General features: G+C 48.0%; 1 protein-coding gene across 2 annotated transcripts in view; it reads right to left on the bottom strand.

Moving 5' to 3' along the window:
- The window catches only part of ALPK3 (alpha kinase 3), an 83,751-nt gene that overhangs the window by 14,769 nt on the left and 50,579 nt on the right, over window positions 1-18,403 (bottom strand). For both annotated transcript variants that reach the window (XM_050966782.1, XM_050966783.1), the window contains one exon: window positions 16,287-17,703. In XM_050966782.1, coding sequence (XP_050822739.1) covers window positions 16,287-17,703 — 1,417 coding nt within the window. The remainder of the gene's footprint in view (window positions 1-16,286; window positions 17,704-18,403) is intronic.

Below are 18,403 nucleotides of genomic sequence, written 5' to 3'. Positions count from 1 at the left end.
ACACAGCTCCATCACATTCAATTCTCTTCTCTACATGTTCTCATCCAGCACTCAACACCATAGCATTGGAGCACCTTCCAGCAGTGCATTACTCAACGTGACTAGCTTCTGTCATGTGGTGTTTGTTCTCCCAGCATCTCCTCAGGATAAGATGTGCGTGCAGTTAAGTGTCTTGCTGGATTTTTTTAATGTTATTGTTTTAAATGCCCATGCTCCTTTGTGCTTATGTTAGTGAAGGCAAGATCAAAGAAACGTGCCTGGCACTTGGAGCTGAAAACGGGGAGGTTTCTGATGGGGAGTTCACGACACAGTCTCAGACCAGCCACTGAGGAAGTTGTATTTCCCACACCGATGAGCTTTACTCTTATTGCAGAGTGCTCCATGGGCTGGAGGAGCAGAGTTGCTAACCGGAGTCTTCGTGCCAGAACTTTCCCTTCATGTTACGCAATTGTAACGCGTCAAGAAATGGCACACACAAAGCACATAAGCCTGGGGAAGCTCATTTCCCAGTAAAAGTGGTATGTTATTGCTGACTGCAAATCCCAAAATGTAGATGTCATGATGAAACAATGGGAGAATCACTCTCTCCCATCTCTCCCTTAGCAATTCGTAACATGCCTGTGAAAAGGGCATGGGGATGCCAGAACAGAGCAGAGCAAAGCAGAGGTTATTCTACCCCAGAGTCACTCTCCAACAATGATCAGTACCGGAAGCTGCAAGACACCCCTCAACTGGCAAATATGGGATAATCTCCCCCCTGAGAAGGTCTCATCCTAACCCCTAATAGTGAGAGATCAGTTTAAAGATGGAAGCAGGAGGTTTTATCTCCTTTCCAAAACTTTTTTAAACATCAACTATTATAACTAGATATTTCTGATATCCATACAAACATCCGGTCTCCCTCTGCTAAATTCTTGTTAAATTCTTGACCACTCTGACGTCCTGTGGCAATGAGTTACACAGTCTAATTACATGTTGTGTGAACAAGTATTTCCTTTTATCAATATTGACTTTGCCATCTTCCAATCTCTTGTGTCTTATTCTTGTGTTATGAGACAGGGAGAACTGAAGACGTTTCCGATTTACCTTCCCTAGGCCAGTCATTATTTTATATACTTTTATCATGTCCCCTCTTATCTAACTCCTCTCCAAGGAAACAATCCCAATCTTTCATCTTTTTTTGTATGAGAGTTTTTCTAGCCACTAATCATTCTTGTCACCCTTCTTTGAACCTCTCTAGTTCCTCAATATCTTTCTAGAGATGGGGTGGCTAGTGCTGCCCATGGTATCCAGATGAGGCTACTCCATTGATTCACATAAAGGCACAAGTATATTCTCCATATCATTCACTACCCCACTCTTTACACAGCCTAACATTCGGTTTGCTTTTCTGACCTCAGCTGCACATGGAGCAGAGGTTTCACTGAGCTGCCTGCAACGATGTCCAGAGCTTTTTCCTGAGTTGCCAATTCGCTCAGAACTCTGTCAGGTGTATGAATAGTTCAAATCATTCCCTCCAATGCACATCACCTGGCATCCTCCCCTCTTCCCTGTGGGGCAGTTGCCATCCCCGATCCTTCCATTTGGGCAAGATGAAGTTCGGGGTCACAGCAGCATCACTGCCGATGTGCCATGTGGCCATGCGATCCTCAGCCATTACCCTTCCCTCTCACTGCCACATTAGCCGTGGGGTTTGGCATCCACAGCCATGTACTCCTGATGGAAGACGGTCATGGCTCAGAGTACAAGTTCCCCCTCCCGCACACAAAGCAAGACTCTCACTAGTGCTTGAGCCCACGCACTGCTCCGTATCACCTAATATAGTCAAGTGCCAAGCAGCCTCCACTTCAGCCTTGGTGATGCAGAGACCATGTGCTTCTGAGTGCTGAAACCTCTTGAAAAACCTGATAAACCATTTATGTGGCATCCAACTACGAGCACAGAGGAGGCCCTAATACTCCCCATTAGCTGAACAGAAGTGCAAAAAGCTGGTTCCCTGAGTTCTCGCTAGCAAATCATCGGCCCTGCAGGGCACTCAGAACAGTCCCCAAGAACCTCCAGTACACTCACTCCTGAGCTGCCCCCAGGAGAGGAGGAGCTGAAATCAGAAAATCCCTAGGAAGCTGTTAACAAAAGCATTTCCCATAGAAAGGATCAGAGAGAACTAGCTTCTCCAGCAGTCATATTAACTCACAAACCATTTGTTACCATGGAAGGCTGGTTGCAGGCATTCACCCTGCCCCGTGTCCTCCAGCTCTCCCGAAATAGGAGAGTTGAGATTTAAAGGTTAGAACCCCAGCGAATGCAGAGCTAAGGTACCTCACACCCCCACTTTACAAGAGCATTACCTAACACCAGCAAGCAAAACACAAACATTGGAGATCCAGGAAACAAAGAGCTACGGTGACATTTCCCACATAACCTTAACTCTGCCCCTACATCCATGTCCAATGGAATGGTACAGCAGGACTTGGTGATTCACGCAGTTCAATGGGCAATCGGTGTAGCCAGTTCACCTCCACTGGCCATGGGGTACTTGCTACTGTTTCACAGGCATCACCAGAGATACTCTGACTTGCCTCAAAAGAGGCTCACAATACAGAACATGATTTCCCAATATTGTCTTTTCTGGAATTGCCACAGGAGTGTTCTCAAATTCCAGAGGGGAGAAGCAGCAGGAGAGGTGACAGCACACAGCAGCAAACTTTGTAACAGCATGACCTGTGTGGTATGGGAGAGAATGAGGGATGGACAGCCTATAACCATTCCTCCACCTGTGCATCCACATAGTGAAGAGCAGGTCTCAGTGTCACAGGTATGTTGGCAATCAAGAAAAGTGATAGGTGTGCCGCTGGGTTAGCCAAAGCAGTTCTGGCTGCCAGGGTCCAGGCTAAAGCACAGCTCCAACTGCTTTGAAAGTCTCTTCAGCTGGGCTGTGATGGGCATGCACTTGGGGCGAGCCACTTCCACTGCTCGTGCTGCTGCAGCTACATGCTATTTTTATTGTGCCAGCCCGATGAGAGCTAGTGCTGGTACGTTTCCTCCATCTGGGAATCACACGCCCAGCTTCAAGTGCAGCCATGGCCATTAACAGTAAAAAAAAAGAGGAGTAAGGACACTAGAAGAGAAGAAATGTTACAAGAAGAATGGCAGACAGGTACCCCCATTGCAAAGTAAGGGAGACATTCAGATTCCAAAGAAAACACACCTGGCAATGTGACCAGGTAACATCTACATCATCTCCATCACAACCACCCTTGAGGAGCTGTGCCTGCAGCTGCAACACAACACTGCTAAGCAAAACCCGGCTCTGTTCTGCTGGTGTGCTGAAAGAAGTAGCATGCTTCACTGACAGTGAAGAACTTCAGGAACAGCAAATACAGGATTCAGGTGGTGAATTCACCTAAGCAGCCCCCTGCAGAAGGAAGCCCTGGAGGCTCGAATGCAGTCACTAGCGTTAGCCTGTAGCTATTCATTAGTCCGTGGTTATTTTTAGCTTGTGTGTTTTATTTTCCTTTGAACAAAAGAAAAATGGGGTGGGATGGAGAGATGTAACAGTGACCCCTGGAGACAATGGATACAGACCCTGTCATGGGAAAGGATACTAACCTTGTCATCCCAACCCAATCATGTGATTGGGACTAGGCAATAAAGTACAGTCTCTTTCCAGCTCCTCTCTGTCAGACTCTTATTACAGTGCATACAATCTTTGAGGTGAAAGAGATGGCCATGGCTTGGACTATTGGGGATGGGGCTGGAGAGGAATGAGTCAGTTACGGCAGTGTAACAGAGGAAGACCTGGCAGGCTTGGCAAAGGTGTGGATGAGGGAGGAGACAACTCATGTGACCCTAAACTGCAAGCCGAGGGATCCAGAAGATGGTGGAGTTACAGAGTGATGGAGGGAAGGGGTGTGTTTGGATGAGTGAAGAGGGGCTCAGTTTGACGTGCTAGCAGCAGACACCCTGGAGGAGAGATCCCTGAGGCAGGCAGACATGCAGGACAGCAAAGAAAGGGCCAGTCAGGATGTAGCAGTAGATGTAATCCATGACAGAGGAGATCATCCCATGGGTTGGTCTAGTGGGAGAAGAGCTGGCAAACCTCACAGAATTTCCAACATCTCACAGAAAAGAGCTGCCTTGGATGAGCTTCAATGTACACCATCCTCCCAGAGCTTGTTCATTTCAGCACAGCATGACAATGTCAAGTCAAGGCCTTGTAGTGTGTACACCTTATTAGACCCACGCTGTGAGGCCAGGTGATGGAGCACAAATTCCATTTAACCTCAGCTGATTAGAAAACTGAATGTTGTCACAGGATTTCGTAAAGATGCTCCACAGCAAATATAATTAATGTCTGTTATCTGTACTGTAGCAAGAGCACTTTCTATTTTACGGCATTTACACCATGGGCAGAATGAAGAGGAGCAGTTAATTCAGAACCAACTTCTCTGATCTTTGGGTCAGAAGTGGATTAGGCTTTGGCTCCAGTTTTCCCACTACAGCCAAGCTCTGCTCAGAGGGAATCTATTTGAGATGATGCTGATGTCAGTGCTGGAGCCTGGAAAACACTGACACTGAGGCCTTGTCCAGACCAAGGGAAAGATTTTTGTTTTTGTTTTAAAACTCATGACAGTCAATTAGCACATTCTAACCACCACTTAGTACCCAGTGTAGATGAGTTTAACACCTTTAGGAATGCCTTCGCTAGCATAGTTCCAACAGCATTACTATGACCAGCTAACGTTCCAGACATGACTGTCTTTGTCTACACTAGGTGCGAGATGGCATTTATCCACTTGTTCGTTAGGGAGCATGTTTTCTAAGAGGATGCGTTTTCCAGTGCAGACAAAGCTCTAAGGATGGCAGGACATGACTAGTGCCAGATACCTTCCTGCTAGGGAGCAAGATGCACAAAGCCAAGTGGCAGGTGGGAAGCTCAGGAGCAGTGTTGCTGTGGATTTTTGTGGCATGGCAGGGATTAATGCAGCAGTTTGATGGTAAGAGAAGTGATATGGCCCATGGGGGCTGTGCAGTCAGCTTAAAGAAGGGTTGTCATAAACAGATAAGTAAGAGTTAATAGAACAGAAGTACTTCATCTCTCTTTTGCCTGTAAAGGGTTAACAAGATCAGTGAGCCAGGCTGTCATCTGACCAGAGGACCAATCAGGGGACAGGATACTTTCAAATCTTGAGGGAGGGAAGTTTGTGTGTGTGCTGTTAGAATTGGGTTGTTCACTCTGGGGGCTCAGAGGGACCAGACGTGTAACCAGGTTTCTCTCCAATCTCTCCGAAACAGGCTCTTATAAATTCAGAATAGTGAGTACTAGGCAGATAAAGCGAGTTAGGCTTATGGTTGTTTTCTTTATTTGCAAATGTGTATTTGGTTGGAAGGAGTTCAAATGTGTATTTGGCTGGACGGAGTTCAAATTTGTATTTTGCTGAAAGAATTTTAATTTGTACTTGTATATTTAGGCTGGGAGGGTATTCCCAGTGTCTATAGCTGAAAGACCCCATAACATATTCCATTTTAAATTTACAAGGATAATTTTTTACTGTTTTTCTCTCTTTAATTAAAAGTTTCTTGTTTAAGAACCTGATTGTTTTTTTATTCTGGTGTGAGACCCCAGGGGACGGGGTCTGGATTCACCAGGGAATTGGCGGGGAGAAAGGAGGGAAGGGGGAGAGAGAGGTTAATTTCTCTCTATGTTAAGATTACTGTCTCTCTCAGGGTGAGTCTGGGAGGGGGAGAGAGAAGGAGGGGGGAAGGTGGATTTTCCTCTCTGTTAAGATTCAAGGAGTTTGAATCACAGTGATCTTCCAGGGTAACCCAGGGAGGGGAAGCCTGGGAGAGGCAACGGTGGGGGAAAGGGTTTACTTTCCTTGTGGTAAGATAAAGCGGGTCTGGGTCTTGGGGTTCCCTGGGCAAGGTCTTGGGGGGACCAGAGTGTACCAGACACTGGAATTCCTGGTTGGTGGCAGTGCTACAGGTCTTAAGCTGGTAATCAAGCTTAGAGGAATTCATGCTGGTACCCCATCTCTTGGACGCTAAGGTTCAGAGTGGGGAATTATACCATGACAAGGGTCCAGGGGACTGCACTGGGATAACTGCAGATGACTCCAGGATACAGAACCTCAATTCTTCTTCGAGTGCTTGTTCATGACAATTCCAATCAGGTGTGTGCGCATGCAGGTGCATGGCAGCCGGAAGATTTTTCCCCTAGCAGTATCCATTGGGTCAGTCCAGGCGCCCACTGGAGTGGCACCATCATGGTACTCAGTATAGGTCCCTACCAGCTCCACCACCCCCTCAGTTCCTTCTTACCACCAGTGACGGTTAGCTGGAACTTTCCTTTGCTCTTGTCGTGACAAGCGCATTTGGCAGTCTGTATATAGTTCTCATTAGTTCCATACTTAGAGTTAAGTAGTTAGTATGTACTTTATTTAGTTCTTAAGTTTCCTTTGGAGGGGCTTCCCCTCAAGCGCTATCCCAATGCAAGGGCATGCTGTGGTCTCCTGGCTTCAAAGCCTGTGAGGTCTGAGGCAAGCGTATGCCCAGAAGTGACCCTCACACTTCATGTTTGGAGGAGTGCCATCAAAAGGATCGCTATAGGATCTGCAGGGGGTTTTACCCCAGGATACTGAAAGATAGAGATCAGTGCCTGAAGATCCTCCTACTGGAAGCAGCAGTCCAGCTCCAATGGAACCCCAATGCTGAGCAGGGATTTCCCTACAACGCCCCTAGTGGGGGTGTACACTCCCCTTGAATTCCCCCCACCCCTAGTTTTGTGAACTAGTTACATGCAGTGTTGCCAATTTAGTGATTGTTTGGACATTTGAATTGAAATGGAAACATTAAGACACACTTTAAAAGCATATAAAGAGTATGATAAAATATATGTATTTGAAAAAAGTATAATAGATTTGAAAAGTATGAACATAGACTAGCTGCCTTATACAGCTGTTGTTTTTTATGATAATGTCAGTGCATTCATTTCGGTGATATTGGCCAACCTAATAATTTCAAATTATGATTTGTAAGCAAAGTCTAAATGAGCTCTCCCTGACAGCTAGTGATGAGCTGGGGGCGGGGGGGAAAGGCTTCAGTACCAGACTGTATTTACATTCACACCTAATCTACCTAGGTATCCAGCGAACAGAACTGTGTTGCCCAAGTGATAGATTTTTGGCTGGAGTTGGGTTACAAATCACTTGAATGTGGGGTGTGTGTGTGTGTATGTGTGTGTGTAATGAAATGTTGTTATTCTTATTGTATGAGTAAAGGGCAGAAGAACTGTACTTAGCCTGTGCTGATTGAGGGCATCAAGAGAGAGGGTGGGGACAGGTGTTTTGCTTGATGGTCTGCCTGAGTCACAAGTACTATTTGACCTGCCCCTCTCCACTGTTTAAAGACAGAGCTGATTAGGCTCCATAGATAAGGAGTGGGCAAACTACGGCCCAGGGGCCGCATCCAGCTCTTCAGACATTTTAATCCGGCCCTCGACCTCCTGCCGGGGAGCGGGGTCGGGGATTTGCTCTGCACAGCTCCCAGAAGCAGTGGCACATCCTCCTTCTGGCTCCTATGCGTAGGGACAGCCAAGGGGCTCCGCACGCTGCCACAAGCGCTGCTTTCACAGCTCCCATTGGCCAGCAAATGGGGCCAATGGGAGGTGTACAGGTGGTGCCTGTAGACGGGGATGTGCGCAGAGCCACCTGGCTGTGCCTCCACATAGGAGCTGGAGAGGGGAGATGCTGCTGCTTCCAGGAGCTGCCTGAGGTAAGTGCCGCTCAGAGCCTGCACCCCTGACCCTCTCCCTTGCTCCAAACCCCTGACCCAGCCCTGATCCCCCTCCTGCCCTCCAACCCCCTCGGTCCCACCCTCCTGCAACCCAGAGCCCTCACTCCCCACTCACATCCCAACTCTCTACCCCAGCCCGGAGCCCCCTTCCGCACCCTGGACGCCTAACATCTGGCCCCATCCGAGAGCCCATACCCCCAGACAGAGCCCACACTCCCTCCCACACTCCAACCCCCAATCTTGTGAGCATTCACGGCCCACCATACAATTTCCATACCCAAATTTGCCCACCCCTGCCATAGATAGTCATTTGTTTTGTTAAGTTACCACTACAGCTGAAATCACTGATAATCAGGTCTAAGTGCTTAGACCCTGCTGTGGTACAGTGTTTCTGTGGAAGAGACAATCTGCACCAGCAGCGAGGTTCCCCCACTGAGAGCTCAGCTGAAATCACTGAGAGCTGGGTGGAACCTCGAGAGACCAACTACCAGAGGTCACAGTGGCAGGCGGCAGCAGAAGGCGACAGCACAGGGCCATTGGCAACAGAGCAATGGAGTGAACGGTGGCATAATGAACAACAGTGGTCAGAGTGAACAGTGAGCAGCTGGAGGAACGAGCAAGGTGCCTTCTTGCCCCCCACCTGGGAGGTGAATTCATGTGAAAGCACCTCTGAACTCTGAGTCTCCACTGACCAAGGACAACACTGGTGAGTGTTAATGAGGCAATTAAGAATGCTGGAGACACAACACAGTTCATGCAAACAAACAAGGCTGTGGCATCATACTTTCTATTTAAGCAAGAGACACAACACTCTACAAACTGGAGGCCAATGTCAAGTGCATTGTCACTTCTTCATCCTGAAGTTGAACACTGGTTCCAAACAACACCAGCAAATGCTCATTATCTTTCTGCAAGAAACGCAACTGACTGCCCAGAAGCATGTGGTGCAACAGTTTCAGCTGCTGAGTCTTTCAAAGTGAAGAACTCTCTCACCACATTAAAAAAATTTACACATATGGCTGACGAATGCACCAATGCAAATGGGCATCAAGTCATTGTGTATGTAATCTTAATGTCAGTAGTAGGCTGGTAGATGCGTTTCTAGATATTGAAGTTATAGAAGACACATTGGCTGCATCTGTGACAACCCACATCTTAGAAGAGTTAAATGCTTGTCAATTGGACGCAAAACAGGTGGCTGCTTGTGCATTTGATGGAGCTGCAAACTCCTCTGGAAGACATGGTGGAGCACAGGCTTTGCTCAGAGAAAAGTGTAACCCTAATCTCTCCTATACACACTGCAGAGGCCATCTACTCCAACTAGCGCTAGTACGAGCTGCAGAATCTTCAAAAGACACATAAAAGCTATAAATTTAATGTCTTCATTATATTCTTTTTTCAGTAAGAGTCCAAAAAGACTGAATATCTTGGAAAATCTAGAAGATACACTGGGACTGAAGTTCAAATTAATCCAGCCTGGGAAAACTCTCTGGCTTTCTCATGAGCGATCCTTGGCTGTTGTCTTAAAATTACTTCAGTGGTTATTACTGGCTTTGGAAAGTATCTACCAAGATGGGGTGGATTTAAGTAGTGAGGCTGGTGGATTACTTTTGCTACTACATTCAGAGAAGACTATTACCATTCTCTCTCGTAACTCTATGGTTGAAACCACTTGAGTCATTAAACAATGCCATCCAGACATCTGCTACAACAGTAGTAGATCTTTGTCCAGCAACAGAAGCTACATTTGGATCAATCAGAGAGCTATCCATTGAAAAAGTACTGAAAGACGCAAAGACTTCAGTCCAGAAGTTGACTAATGAAGGCATTTATATTGACTCCTCAAGTGAAGAGGACAAGAAGTGTCTGTTAAGACAACTGAAAAAGTACACAGACCTGATTCTTAAAAGTCTACAACAGTGACTTCTAGATTCTACTCATCCTCTACGTAGCTTTTACAGATGCCTGTGTCATAAACAGATAGCTAAGAGTTAATGTCTCTTTCACCTGTAAAGGGTTAACAAACAGTGACCTGAAACACCTGACCAGAGGACCAATCAGGAGACAAGATACTTTCAAATCTTGGTGGAGGGAACTTTGGGTATGGGTCCTTTGTTCTTGGGCTGTTCTCTCTCTGGGCTCTGAGAGGGACCACAAGAATCTCCAGGCTCTCTAATCTTCTGTTTCCAATTTGTAAGTACAACAGTAGAAAGAAAATATAGGCTTTTACATTGTTTTTCTGTATTTGCAAATGAGTAGTTTGCTGGAAATAGTTTAAATTGTATTTTTTCTGGATAAGGCTGTTTATCCATTTTCTATAAGCTAAAAGACCCGGTAACTTTTTACCATCTAAATTGCAGAGATAAACCTTTTACTTTTTTCTTTCTTTTTTCATTAAAAGTTTTGCTTTTAAGACCTGTCTGATTTTTTTTCTCCTAGTTAAGGCTCAAAGGAACTGAGTCTGTATATACCAGGGAATTCGTGGGGAGAAGGGAAAGAGAGCAGGGAGGGAAAAAAAAAGAAAGAATAGAGACTTGAATAGAATTTTGTGTTCTCAAAGAAGTCACCTTCTGCCTGATCACATGAATGAACTATGAACATATCAAATGAAGGAATGGAAGTACCGGACACACAAGAAGCCACCAAAGATGAACACGTTGCATTCAAGAAGTTCATTAATACAGTTGTGCAAAATTATAACAAGAAACCAAGAAGGATGTAGATGTACTGCTTCATAGAAGGCTTGAGTAGCCAACTTGTGTGATGATTTTAAAACATGAGTTAAATCTAATAAAATGGTCATGAAACATTTTTCAGTTTTTACTATGGTGCCATACAGCCACCTTTACCTTCATGGTCTCACCTCTCATCGGCCCTGTCCCCTTCCACCCCCCATAAATTCAACCCCCACTCCCCAATTTCAATTCCTGGAGAAAACACTGGTGCCGAGTACCTCCTCCTTGGTATGCTGTGCCCCGGCACCGTCGGCACGGAAATCAGTGCCAAGTAAAGACAAGGATTCTTGGCACCATCATGGCTCCACTTGCGGCTCACATGCCGCAGGCAGGCACCGGTCTCAATCACCAGTGCCACAGAAGAAGAGAGGCCAGAGAGGGGTTGTTACCCATCCCCCACTGGCTAGACCCAAGGAGCTAACCATTGTGAGATCTGAGTCAGGCCACACTACTTCAGCCTCACTGCCACAGATGGTCTCGTCGACTCCTGCCCCCATGGTAGGGCGGTTGAGAATGGACCCTTCTCGCTCGCCGAGGCCGAGCCAACAACTACACCTCCCATTGACCGCAGAAGTGTTTGAGGCAGCACAGGATCTACTCCAGCTCACGGCACTGTTCTCCCCACCTAGATGGGAGAGGTCATCATTACCAGTCGCTCTCCCGGCACCATCAAGGGGAAAGCCCACAATGATGGCCTGGCGGTCTCCATCCCCAGCACACCACAGAGTCAGCAGCCTCATTGGTCCCTGAGCCATCGGCACAGACCCTTCATGCCTCAAAGTACCGCTCCTCCATGGTCCTCCTTTTTGGAGGCCTCAGAGTTGGACTCTTATCAATCTCATAGGAGCAGAAGTAGATGGTCCAGGTCATCATGAGACCAGCACCCTTACCCAGCACAGTGGCCCACACAGTGGCAGCCCCTGGCACAGTGTTCTTTTTAGACTCCCTGGTCCTTTCACCAAGGCCAAGGGTCACATTCCAGGGTGGTGGCGGCCTTGGCCACTTTTGTACCTTCTCTGGCACCGTCAGCATCGGCAGGATCAGGGGTAGCTCCTTTGTTCCCTGAAGCCACTATTCCAACCCCTGCAGCACCAGCGTTGTCTATGCCAGTCCCAATGGTGTCAGCACTGACGTCCTCAGCACAGACAGCCTCAGCACCATCAGTTCTGACTTCAACAACTTCAGCACCGGCAGCCTCGGCACTGACGTATACACCTCTGGTGCCGTGACCCTCTGTGCTATTCACATCGGCTCCAGCCCAGGATCCCCAAGCACCGCAGGACCCCTTGGGCGCGGAGAGAAGAGAGCAGCCACTCCTTGCAGGGGTCTCTTCCTCTTCCTCTCCAGATGAAGGGCTGGCAGGCACTTTGGTAGCCCTGGCCCTGGAGGACTACAGGGTCCTAGAGCAATTGCTGATGAGGGTTGCCCAGGGCCTGGGCATTCAGGCAGAGGAGGTAGTGAAGGGCGCAGTGGTGGATATCCTTGCCTCCTCTGGACCAGCTCATATTGCCCTGCCCCTCATAAAGACCATTGCAAACTCCACCAAAACCGTGTGGCAGACCCCGGCTTTGTTGCCTCCTATGGCTAAGCGCAATGAAAGACACTATTTTTGCCATCGAGGGGCTACAAGCACTTCTATACACATCCTCCACTAGATTCTTTGGTCATGGATGCTGCTAACCAATGCAAGTGCCAGGGCTACCAAGGCCCTTCCCCAAAGAATCGGGAGGTGAAATGACTCAACCTTTTTGGGAGAAAGGTCTACCGCACTGGCGGCTTGCAGCTCTGCATTTCTAATCAGCAGGACATTGTCAGCAGGTATTGCAACAATACACAGAAGGTACCTCAGGTTTGTGGTGAGCAACAAACTACCAGTTCACAGTCCTCCCGTTCGGCCTGTCAGCGGTGCCTTGTGTGTTCACCAAGTGCATGGTAGTTGTGGCCACATTCCTATGCAGGCACCAGGTACAGGTGTTCCCGTACCTCGACGACTGGCTGATGAAGGGCTGCTCCAGGGCTCAAGTGGAGACACAAGCAGACTTCATAAGAATGACGTTCAATGAACTGGGCCTTATCCTGAACTAATCCTTGGGAAATCGACTCTGTCTCCAGTTCAGCAGATAGAGTTCATAGGGGTGGTGCTGGACTCGACATAGGCCAGGGCATACCTCCTGGAAGCGAGGTTTTGGGCCCTGAGTGACATCATTCAAAGCCTCAGACAGTTTCCCACTACCACAGCAAAGAATTGCCTGAAACTTCTAGGACACATGGCCTCTTGTACCTATGTGGTGCAACATGCCAGGCTCAGACTCTGGCCTCTCCAACTGTGGCTAGTCTCAGTGTATTGGCCGGCTCAGGACAGTTTGGAAAGAGTCGTCACTCTGCCTCGCCTAGTCCTCAACTCCCTCCAGTGGTGGCTTGACCCGCAGGTAGTGTGTGAAGGGGTCCCCTTCACTGGTTCTCAGCCATCCCTCTCACCAGTGACGGATGCATCAGCCTTGGGCTGGGGAGCACATCTGGGAGACCTCAGGACACAAAGCCTGTGGTCTCAGGCGGAACTAGCTCTCCACATCAATGTCAGAGGGCTGAGAGAGGTGTGTCTGGCATGCCAGATTTTCCAAGCCCACTTGACAGGGAGATGTGTATCAGTCATGACAGATAACACCACAGCAATGTTCTATATCAACAAACGGGTGGGGGAGGGGGAAGAGTGCACGCTCCTCTCCCCTGTGCCAGGAAGCCATCACGCTGTGGGACTTGTGTGTAGCTCATTTGATACATCTGCAAACATCGTACCTCCCAGGAGTACAGAACAGTTGGCCGTCCATCTCAGCAAGTCTCTTCATAGCCATGAGTGGTGCCTACACCCGGACATCACAAACTCCATCTTCCAATGATGGTGTTTCCCCAGATGGACCTGTTCGAAAGCGACGCATGAGGAAGTGCCAGTAGTTTTGCTCCTTCCTGAATCACAGCCCAGGGCCCTTTGTGGATGTGTTCCTACTCCCATGGGGAGGCTATCTCCTATATGCATTTCTGCCTATCCCTCTCGTTCACAAGGTGCTCCTCAATATATGCAGGGATGAAGCTTCAGTGATATTGATAGCTCCAGCCTGGCCCCGCCGACACTGGTACACATCTCTACTGGAAATATCCGTGGAAACCCCAGTTATCTTGCTGTTCCTCCCAGACTTAACTCAGTATCATGGTGGTCTCCAGCACCCAAACCTCGAGTTGTTGCACCTCATGGCTGAACCCCACAGAGCTCTCCTGCTCAGACCTGGTTAGACAAGTCCTCCTGGGCAGTAGGAAACCCTTCACAAAGGCTACCTACCTTGCCAAGTGGAAAAGATTCTCAATCTGGTCGGAACAGCATCACTCGTCCCCGACACTCGCCTCTATACCATCCATACTGGGCTACCTTTTCCACCTCAATCAGCAGGGACTGTCCATGTCATTAAAAAGGGTTCACTTGGCCACCATCTCTGCCCTCCATCCAGGCTCAGAGGGCCAGTTGGTGTTTGCCAACCTTATGGTCAGCCATTTCCTGAAAGGTCTGGACAGGCTATATCCGCACATCCAACAACTGGCCCTGAACTGGGACCTCAATCTGGTCCTTTCCAAATTGATGGGTTCGCCCTTCGAACCACTGTCAACTTGTTCCCTGCTCCACCTGTCATACAAGGTGGTGTTTCTGGTAGTGATAACCTCAGCCAGGAGGTGTCTGAGCTCAAGGCCCTAACATCAGAGCCCCCTTACACTGTGTTCTGTAAGGACAAGTTTCAGCTCAGGCCACATCCAGCTTTCCTCCTGAAGGTTGTCTCCCAGTTTCACATCAACCAGGACATCTTCCTCCCAGTGTTCTACTCTAAGCCACACTCGAGTGGCAAAGAGCAGAGGCTTCACTAATTGGATGTCCGCAGAGCACTAGCCTTTTACATTGAAAGAACAAAACCATTTAGGAAGTCCATTCAACTGTTTGCGGCTGTGGCAGACAGGATGAAGGGTCTTCCAGTTTCCCCAAACGAATTTCCTTGTGGATCATGTCCTGCATCTGTGAATGCTATAACCTGGCAGAGGTGCCTGCCCCTCCGCTCACACTCCACCAGGGCACAAGCTTCTTCAGCAGCATTCCCAGAGCAAGTCCCGACCCAGGAAATATGCAGGGCGGCGACGTGGTCCTCCATACATACTTTCACCGCACATTATGCTATTACCCAACAGGCCAGAGACAATGCAGTAGAGCTGTGTTCCAAACAGTGGAAGCCTCCGACCTCACCTCCAGAACTTAGGCTTGGGAGTAACCTGATTGGAATTGACATGTACAAGCACTTGAAGAAGAAAAAATGGTTACTCACCTTCTCATAACTGTTCTTCGAGATGTGTTGTTCATGTCCATTCCAATACCCATCCTCCTACCCCTCTGTTGGAGTAGCCGGCAGAAGGAACTGAGGGGGTGGCAGGTTAGTAGGGCCTTATATTGAGTGTCATGATGGCGCTACTCCGCGGGGCACCAGGATCAACCCGATGGATCCTGCTATGGGAAAATTTTTCCAGCCAACATGCATGTGTGCATGCACACACCTGATTGGAATGGACATGAACAACACATCTCGAAGAACAACAGTTACAAGAAGGCGAGTAACCGGGTTTTTTTTGTGAAGCTTGTGTCCAGAAGAGTATCTTGACCAGTTCCTTAACATTATAAGGCTGTGCTTCCAGCTACAGCTGCACATCTGCAAGGAAATCTAGAAGAGGAAGGCAGGTGCCAGCCTTGGGAAATGCTGGAACACCTGGCAGTTCCAACTTCCCATCACAGTCAGTGGATGTATTGCATTACCAGCCAAGTATGTGGCATGAGTGACAGTTATGCTACGCTCTGTAAATCTGGCTATGCTCAGGCAGGAATAACCCCTGCTCAGAAATACGGTACTCCTCTTTGCTGGTGTAGTAACAACAGTGTACAAGAGATGGTTTCAGAGAGCCGAAGCAGGTCACAACTAGCTGGCCCAGGCCATCACAATGCTATACAGGTGGGAAGTTTGGGCTTTTTCCAAGCTTCTGGAGGAACTGGAGCAGGAAACTGAATCCACATGAACCTGCAGCTCTCTATTCTCCTGGCAGTGGAGCCTCAACTCAATCTCTTTATTCATCAAGATCTGTACTGTAATTACCCCCCTGCACATTGATGTCATTGTTTAGATGTAAAATCCCAACTGGGCCCTGAAATCAGGATCACAGGATGTTGGGCCGTGAAACGTGTTAATAAGGAAACATGCAATCTCCAGCTCAATACTGCATTTCATGGAAAACACTTCAGATTAAGTGACAAAAATAGACATGGACTGAAAGGAACTGGTGACGGTCTGGAACAGATGCAATGCTTCAACTCGGCAGCCAGTAAAACAACCCATCAAAAGCATTATTCCAGGAGGGCAGATGGAGCCAACAAATGGCCAGATCTACTGTATGTATGTTTCACCATAAACAAAATTCCACCCGCTGCCCAGTGAAGTTCACAAAGCCTACCTGGCATGTCTGTTTTTCGTTTACATAACGACCTACTAACTGTACCACTTAGAAGCCGAGGCTCATTGCTAAACTGAACAGATGTCATCATGCTCTCTGTCATACACATTCAGCATTCCCAGTTGCCGTTTATAGCTAAGAGTGATCTGTGCTCACTGCTTAGCTGATCTGGAAACACTTGCCTGAGATCAGCCTACCAAAAAAAAAAAAAAATAGAACTTACATTACCTCACATGGCACTTTGAAGACCACCTGTTCTTCCAGGGAGCCCTGAAGCAAGCTTCCTCTTGCCTCCTGTCTCAGCTGGGACTCATCCAGACACGGGGCCACTTGATTCAGAGATAGGGTAGCATGCTGAAGGGGTTGCTTGGTGTTCAGTTGTACAGAGTCCAGCAAGTCTGTTCCTTGGACGTTTTTGCATGAGGAGATGCAAGAAGTCCCTGATGCATTTCCCATTAGGAGGGAGTGCCGCATCTCAGTGCTCGGTTTCAGGGTCCTGCTAGGAGGGTCAACTCTCTTCTTGTTCAAATTTCCATACAGTTTACTTTCCTTTTTGGTTACCTTAGTACCTATGGCCTCATTCCCCTTCAGTTCCCGTTCCACAGGTTGGCCTTTCTGTTCCTCTTCTGCTACAGCCCCTACTAGGAACACCTCAGATGCTGGTGGAAGAATCTCTCTTTGCCTGTTAATGCTCACAGCCGGAGACTGCAGCTGAGTCCCATTCTCGGCTTCTTCTGAAGTTTGTGGCATCTTCTCTTCCATTACATGTTTTGCTCCACTCTCAAGATACATCTCTGCCAAGGGGAAGTAAGTGTCACCCCTGGAAGGTGGGGAACATGGCTGAGGTTTGCCAGTTTCAGCATCCTGACTGCAAGGCGTTCCAAGTTCTTTGACTTCTGGAACATCTCCCACCAGCTGGCTGATTGCAGCTACTGACTGCATGCTCCCCAGCAGGGCAACGGGAAGGGCACTTCTTTGACTTTGGGAGAGATTTTGGCTCTCCATCAGCCCATTTTCTTGACTTGAAACGTCCTGTTTTGCTGCCATGACAGCAGCAGGCTCTTCCCCTTTCTTTTTCTTCTTTTTAGCAAAGGACTCTCTGGTGGTGGGCTTGGTAGTTATTTCCTCCACCGTCTCACAGATGTATGTGAAAAAGCTATTTCCATTATCCTCCCCACTTTCCATAGAGGAGTCTCCATTGGTGGTCACCTCTGCATCCTGAGGCCTTGTTAGGAAGTTGTTTGAAAATCCAGCGGTTGCATTTAAGGACAGCTCCTTGGGCTCTGCAACATCTTCCCGTAACCTTGACTTAGGATCCACAACATGCACCTTTGCTACATCTTCCTTGTCCCATAGGGAGACACCTGAACGCAGGTTCAAATTCCCAGTCAGCCGGCGCTTTCGCTGGAATCTCTCAGGACTTGTCCTCCTCAACTTCTCCACCTCCATGTTTTCTTTCCCTCTTTTTCGGCTCTGCTCTATTTCATGCAACTTGGCTTCAGCCTTTTGCTTGAGTTTGGCAAACCATCTCTGATGTATTTTATACTCCGTCATGGTTCCCACTTCCAGGACACTGGAACAGGACACAATGCCTTTGGTATTCCTAGCAGAGGCCTGATAAATGGCCGCATCGTCCTCTCTGCATCTGGTGACCAAAAACAACATTGTGAGACACACCTGTCTCCCTCAAGGCACTTTTTGCACACACATGAACACACCCACACACACATATAGTGAGAACAGTTCAGGAAAAGAGTTCTTTCTACAGCTGGTCAAAGAGTAGCCACCAGGTACAACACTCAGGAAACTGGGGATATTTTGGTATCACCATTATTTTCAAGTCTGTTCGCAGTATAGAAAAATTGGTCAGGTGAACAAATGGCCGCCTATGGAGATAGCTAAGGGTATACAGGACTGGTTGACATCTGAGCTTGCAGTTGGTCACTGAGGAGTTGTATACATGTATTTAAAGTTGAACACAGGTGTTCAGCTGAACCCTGCACAGCAGTCTTGGAGCTTTATGACATCACAAATACTAAAGGGCTCAAATCAGGCAGAGTCTAACCAAACCATAAGTGCTTGTGAAAGTGTCGTGAATTCGTCTAGGCAAAAAGACTAAGAAAAAAACATACTGAGAAGTGGTGACTGTTTGGCTGAAGTGAGAGTTACGCTGAAACTTTGAGCTTTCCTGGCTAGATGAGGCTTTCCCTATGGCTCTTAGCCACAGCTGGCTGGAGGGTGCTGCCCAAGCATGGGTACCTAGAGGCACTGATTCACCAGCTCCAGTCATGCAGCCATGCATTCCCCCTTCTTGGGTCACAGACACAGGCGAATGCACAGGGGTG

This window comes from Gopherus flavomarginatus, chromosome 9 (genome assembly GCF_025201925.1).
Source record: "Gopherus flavomarginatus isolate rGopFla2 chromosome 9, rGopFla2.mat.asm, whole genome shotgun sequence".
NCBI lineage: Eukaryota > Metazoa > Chordata > Testudines > Testudinidae > Gopherus > Gopherus flavomarginatus.
Note: the sequence above shows the minus strand (reverse complement) of the source record. Positions and strands in the feature narration are given on the sequence as shown.